This window comes from Cariama cristata, unplaced genomic scaffold, assembly GCF_000690535.1.
Source record: "Cariama cristata isolate BGI_N322 unplaced genomic scaffold, ASM69053v1 scaffold153, whole genome shotgun sequence".
In the NCBI taxonomy this organism is placed as follows: domain Eukaryota; kingdom Metazoa; phylum Chordata; class Aves; order Cariamiformes; family Cariamidae; genus Cariama; species Cariama cristata.
This window is the reverse complement of record NW_009609909.1, coordinates 1-6,604: the sequence shown is the minus strand read 5'-3', so window position 1 is coordinate 6,604 and position 6,604 is coordinate 1. Positions and strand designations below refer to the sequence as shown.

Genomic DNA, 6,604 nt, shown 5'->3' with positions numbered 1-6,604 from the left:
CTGACAAAACTATAAGGGCTGTTAGCATTGCCATGATCTGGAAGCGCTTCAGGTATAACCACCTCCAAAGGCTTTAATAAAATGGCAACAGAAAAGCCACGATGGTTTTGGTCAAGGTTGGAGGAGAAAAAGAAAATAAAACATACTTGGGCATTAAGTGTTCCTCATCCACTGTCTGTATTGCTTCAAATACTCATTCAAGATTAACAAACTGAAGAATATTGTTTTACAAAAGACAATGTAACAGCCACAGCGTAATTGAGGAAAAGGTAAGTCAATAAAAGCCAGTAAGAAGGGGAAGAGAATGGAAAGAAAGAAACACAAATCTTAATTAATATATTGACTACAAATATTGTTTTGTACTACTCTAGGTGTGCCACAGATAATATGCCTTGAAGTCATCTGCTTAGCTGGCTCTGTACCACCACCAGTTTTCCCTGAAGGAGTATGTTCTTACTGCAACTGGTTTTCTCCCTCCCAATTATACCATATACCAAAAATTCCTTATTATTCCAGTATGTGCTGTGTTAGTTAATGGAGAACAAAATGATCAAGACAAAGCTGATACATACGAGGTTGGGTTAGTCTGGTGGTTTTTTGTTTTGGTTTTTGTTTGTTTGTGGGGGTTTTTTGTTTGTTTTTTTTTGTTTGTTTGGGGTTTTTTGGGTTTTTTTGTTTGTTTTTTGTGGTTTTTTTTAAATTGTCTGGAAAATTTGGATCAGTCAATTGCTGAAGTACAGAACAACATTCTCTTATTGAAGAGCAAGAAAGTACAAAGTTAGCTGAGCCAGGATATCAACGAGTCTTCTCCAGGGCTGCTTGCTGACAATTCAAACACAAGGCTTGCATCTCTGTGAAAAGACAGCTTTGGGTTCAAACCCAGTAAGAACCATTCTTAGTGGCTAGTACAGATAATCTCCTCTCCCATTCACAAACAAGTTAAGCAGTGAAGTAGAAGCTTGGCAGATGTTCTGTGACCCAGAAAAAAAAGGAACAATTCTTAGAGAATTTTTTTTTTTTTACTACAGGAAAGTTAAAGTACCTTTCAAGTGCCTCTCTGCATTCCTGAATATCTCTAGAAGAAAGTGTCATTTTGACAAAGCTGGAATAGGCCAGCAGATGATCTTTCTTGATAGCTCTCCAGTTATTTTTATCAGACTCCAAGTCTTGTAAAGATTCCAGATATTCCTAAAGAAGAAAGTTCATCACAGGATAAGGAACAGTCATCCTTCGATGAAGGCAAGGACAGTACTTCTCCAAAACATATTAGTAGCATTTACTGCACAATCCAGTTTCACAGGTGAGACCTTAACATATTCTTCAGCAGCAAAGTTCCAGGGAACTATTTGCCTGAGCAATTTTATCCCTAATGGAACTGCTGTAACTAACTCAGCTTTTGAAGTTAGAAACTCAATAGCTCTATAACGCTTAATTTTAGGGAGAAAATTCCCATTTACAAAACCAAGCTTTTGTAATTCCACTGGTTTCAGTAGACTTGCATTTGAAGGAGTTAAATCACTTGAGAAACAGCTGTCAGAGTAATGACACTAAGAGAAATAGACCAGTTAAAAAGATGTGGAAGACTATCACAGGATCAAAATACAATTAAACACCTCAAATGTCTCTACAACACAGGAACACCATTCCAGGCTTGACTGCAAAGGTATTTTCTTCTCTGCCTCCTGACAGTGGAGCACAGCATCTCTTAATCTATTATTTGAACGGTAGAGTGCAACTAGTCTGATGTTTATGTAGACATCATCTGGTCTTGCATAAAGTTCTGCTTGAATCAAGTCAAAAAGCTGATTCCATCCATCTTCACCTTTACAATCCAACAACTGCTCCTGTTGAAAGTGAAGGCAACATGTTAGCGTTTCATGTCCCACGTGAGTCTTTTCAGCAACTACAGTACCAGACACTTCTTCCTCCACTACGTAGACTACATTACTCAAACTACACTACTCTTAATAGCTTTCAGGTATTAGATAAATTTGATGAAATACTCAAATATTTTAAAATGGAGATAACTATCATAGAAGAAAACCTTCAGTAGAATTTGCCTCTTACCAACGGTAAGTAATGCTTGTCAAACCACTGGGTTCAATGACAGCATACCTTGCCATAGACTATCTTGATTAAAAAAACAAAACAGATGTCTTAAGACTTCAATGTGATTGCTGCCTAGCTACATAAAATTAATATACCTGTGCAAAAGTGAGACTGCACGACTGAAAGCATTCACAGAGTATTTAAGAATTGCAGCATTTCTCACATTCGGCAGAGTAGATCATAATACAGATTTAAAAACACAAAAAGGAGTGTAGTGCAAGAAAGTCTGAGTTCACAGGCTTTCTACCTTCCTGCAAGTGACACAACAGAAAGATCAAGCACTGCCTATCTAGTCTTAACTTCTCAGACATGATAACGCAGTTTCTCAGCACTTTTGAAGGGGATTAACCTTGAAACACTGAAAACTGTATGAAAGCCTGTAGCTGCAGCTTTCTTGAAAGCTAGACAAAAATGTCAGACTGCAAAGAAAGTAATATCTAATAGATTTACTATTAAGGATTCTAAAACAATTTATCCAGGAAGAGTTTTGTGTGAGGTAACATGTAAAAAGCACTCACAGTCAGATGCTGAAAGCTTCTTTAAGCCACAGAAGAGAAGTAATTTGGAATTTACCTTCAACCTGTAAACAGCAGGACTCCCAGGGAAGAGCTTAGCTGCTCTGTCAACCCAGTATTTTGCTCTTCCATCAGTAATGTCGTTACTGCATAGTAACTCTGCAATCTTCAATACAAGATCTTTCTGCGTTGGGTTCAACTCCACAGAACGCTAGTTTTCCCCATGCACACACAGGAGGGAAAATAAAAACACAAAGAAACAGAACTTGATCTTATGATCCATACAGAACAGGAAAGAGTTATCCCCACACAAACAGACCCAGCTATTCAAATTAGGTAGATCTATCAATATAGAATATATTAAGAAAACTCTTTCTAAATGCCGCTAGTTTACAGCACCCAGGTAGAACTGCTGGAATTACAGGAGAAATAATATAAAAGCCAGCTTCTCTGCATCTATCACTAGCTACAGCTACACACAGGCAGTAGGACCATAAGGACCTCTTGTCTAGCCAGATGTGGACACTTTAAAAAAAAAATTAAAATGGTTAAGAGACACAGTTCAAGAAGTGCTGGTAACCAGACTTCTGAGCACATCATCTTCCTCTCCAAAACCAGAACACAAACATCCCGATTGGAAGTTTGACATATTTACTTGCCTAATCAAAATTAGATTTGTCCTTCCCTCTCCAAAACCAACCAAACACAAACCACACTAAGTCTACAGTCTTCTAGTAACAACTAGATTCCTGCCGTCATCACAGTTCACATTAAGGAATTCTACAACAGTCACAGACACTTAGTCCAAAAGGCAATGTATGACACCGGAACAATTTAACAGCAGGTAGCAGAAAGATCAAGTCCAGAACAAAAAACAAATAATCAACTTAAAAATATACTACTGAAGCAAGTGATGTCAAGTGAAGGACCTCCTCTGCAGTGCTTCATATGCTTTCCATTGTCATATGCGTGTAAATAACACAGTTTTTCCAGGAACACATTTTCTTCTATGGGTTTGAGAATGTCCAGCACAGAAGGATTTTACAAGTCCATTTCCAAAGGAATAAAGCAGGACATGAGGGGTCAGTGTAGTACTTACCTTGTAACACCCAAAAGCTTTTTCTATGTTATCCTCAGCTTCGTAAATTTGTCCAAGAAATCTGTGTGCTTTGGGATCTCTCTCTTGTACACTGAGGTATGTAGATACATACCTATGGAGGGGAAACATGTCAGTTACGTGAAAAATATTTTTCAATAATACTCCCTCCTGCCCCTGGAGCTATGATGATAACTTAATCTGCCATACAGGAAGTATAGACATATTTTGTCCTAGATACTTTGTCTGGACTTTAAAGTAGGAAACAACGTTTTTTTACAGATATGCATGTTACTTACCAGCCAGCAAGTATTTCTGTTTATCAAAAAAAAAAAAGTAGTTTGCAGAAATGGTAAGACAATAACACAATCAGAAAAAAAAGTCATTTCAACCAGATAAATTTTTCAGTACCACATAACTAATTTTCTCTTAAATTGCTGTTTTATAAGGATTTAAATGGCACTCAATACCCACATTTACTGCTACTTTAAAACAGCATGATATTGATCTTGGTTTCTCTGGTCTACCTCATATTAATTAAGCTTTTCTCTTACGCTTTCGAGAACAGAAAAAGAAATGTACATCAACGCATCTTACCTTTTAGCAAGTTCATATTCTTTTATTTCAAAATACAGCTTAGCAAAGAGGAATCCTTTCATCGATTTCTGAAGAAAAAAAAACATGACAGACATACTTTAGATGTACGGTACTTTTAAAAGAATTCAATAAGGTGATCCTTCCTTTCAGCAATGCATATTACTTTTAAATGACTGAATTTGACAACTAGTTATCAGCTGAAATCCACTCCTCATTTAAGGGTTTGGTTTTGAAAGATGTAGGATTAAGAATGAAAAGAGTAAGAGTTTTTCCTATAACTGGCAAAGGCTACTAGGCAAAATATAGATTACAAGTGAAGCAAGCAACAAGCCCTTATACATGTGGCATCTGGTAAACACTTCTGATTACAGAGAGTGGAAGAAAGGGGTCAGCTACGTTTAATCTCTTTTGTTGCAATGTAGCAAAGAAAAAAATAATCCTACAAACCAGAAGAGATCTGTCCCTTAGCGCTGTTGTAGCATACCATCATCAGACACTACTATCTAAATACACTTGAGGAAAGAGCAATTTCTACATAAGTCATTCTCAGTTCAGATAAGAAATGTATTTATGCAGTAGTTTATTTCTGATGTCAGCCTAAGAGAACTTGAACATATACACCCTACAGGTGAAAGGTGAAACATCCCCAAAGGTATTTTTGGGGAGGTAGAACAAAGAAGAAACAAAGGCAAACCAAAAAGAAACACATGGAGAGCAGGCAGAGGGCAAGATGGCAGAAGCATGGACATGAGGAAAAGAGTGAAAGGAACGAGCTAAAGAACTAAGTCACAAGCAAAAACCTCAAGGTAGAAGGAAATCAGACAGAAATTTAAAGCTTGAGCTCCCAGTATCTGTTCAAAAGCAGACTGTGCTTGTGAATGAAAGAAACCACTGGAACTAGTTACATCTATGATTCCTAACAAGCACGTGCATTAGAATCTATTCTATGATTCTATGACTTTGAATACACTTGAATTACTAGTCTCCCTCCCTCTCCCACCCCCGCTATTGACACAAAATTTTAAAAGTGGTTTAGAACAGAAGCACGCCTCCTAAGATACTTCAAGTTTTCAGTCTGTATTTTTGAAGTAGGCTATAAAAAGAAAACACTGAAATACGTCAGAGTGGAGTCACACTTGGCCTCTCCTTTTAAACATGGATGAAAAGAAACCTCAAAGTAAATGCTTTGCAGCCTTATAAGCACCCCCTCAAAGTCAACAAGAAAACCAGTAAGTATTTCCAACATTGCCTGTGCTAATACCATTAGCTGTAAGCATTACTTAAACAAACAAACCAACTAAATATGCCCTAGCTGGCCTTAAGCATAACACAAGGAGAGGAATTTTTTTTTCTGTTGAGTTCAATAGGAACATCAAAACAATTAAAGAGCATCTCTGATTCTGGCAGTGATGTACTTGACACTGTCTGGTCTAAACAGCACATAAGTCAATTAAACAAAGTCACAGGACAACTTAGTTGCTGCTGGGAAAGGTACAAACGATGACGATGTACACAGGCCCCGTACAAAGACCCTACTGCATAATGGTGAACATGGATGCATTCATGCTATACAACACACTGCTGAATAGTCTACCTCCGCAATAAAATCAATTCAGAGCAGCCAAACAGGATCTTTCAGGATTAAATAGCTCACATAACTTGCATCAGACTGATCGCTGTGACCTGCATACCATTTTCCAGATATAATGGAAAGCAGTAACCAATCATGCAGAGCTCCTCATCCTTCTATCCAGTTACTAAAATACAGTAGGTAAGCTGTTTTCTCCCAGTTCTCCCTCTCTTGCTACTGTTATTTCATAAAGCAGTCATACAGATAAGAATATTAATCACGCAGCACATAAAATAAAACTGAAAGTATCTCACATGTTCCCTATTTGGGTTCTTTACTATTCTAAGAAAGAGAAACTGAGGAAACTTAGGAACTACACTCGCACGAAACTGAAGAATTCTGTGCTTGTACTTAGAGACCTGGTGGGCTCTTTAAAACTACACTAGGGTTTACCAGGTGTAAACGGCACAGCTCTGGTAAACCACCGCACCTGGTTAGGGAAAGCACCTCCCGTAAGCGAAACCCCCTGCCCTTCCTCACAGCAGCTTCCCTTCTCTCACACCGCTTACAGAAACCCTGACTAAATACGGGCTCAGAAATACTCCCAGAGACACCATGACCTCCTTTTCCTCTTACCGCCAGGGACGAGGAAGGGCAGAGCAGACCAAGCCCTACCACCGCAACGCCCGACACGGAGCGAGGAGCCGCAGCACACGC

The 6,604-nt window shown here is 38.3% G+C and overlaps 1 protein-coding gene across 1 annotated transcript in view; it reads right to left on the bottom strand.

Annotated features, from left to right (window-relative positions):
* RANBP2 (RAN binding protein 2) overlaps window positions 1-4,381 on the bottom strand; it is a 31,156-nt gene extending 26,775 nt beyond the window's left edge. Inside the window, exons 1-5 of the mRNA XM_009697669.1 lie at window positions 4,318-4,381; window positions 3,724-3,835; window positions 2,683-2,835; window positions 1,614-1,844; window positions 1,043-1,188 (exon numbers count right to left, since the gene is read on the bottom strand). Coding sequence (XP_009695971.1) covers window positions 1,043-1,188; window positions 1,614-1,844; window positions 2,683-2,835; window positions 3,724-3,835; window positions 4,318-4,379 — 704 coding nt within the window. The 5' untranslated portion in view covers window positions 4,380-4,381. The remainder of the gene's footprint in view (window positions 1-1,042; window positions 1,189-1,613; window positions 1,845-2,682; window positions 2,836-3,723; window positions 3,836-4,317) is intronic.
* Window positions 4,382-6,604: the final 2,223 nt, after the last annotated feature.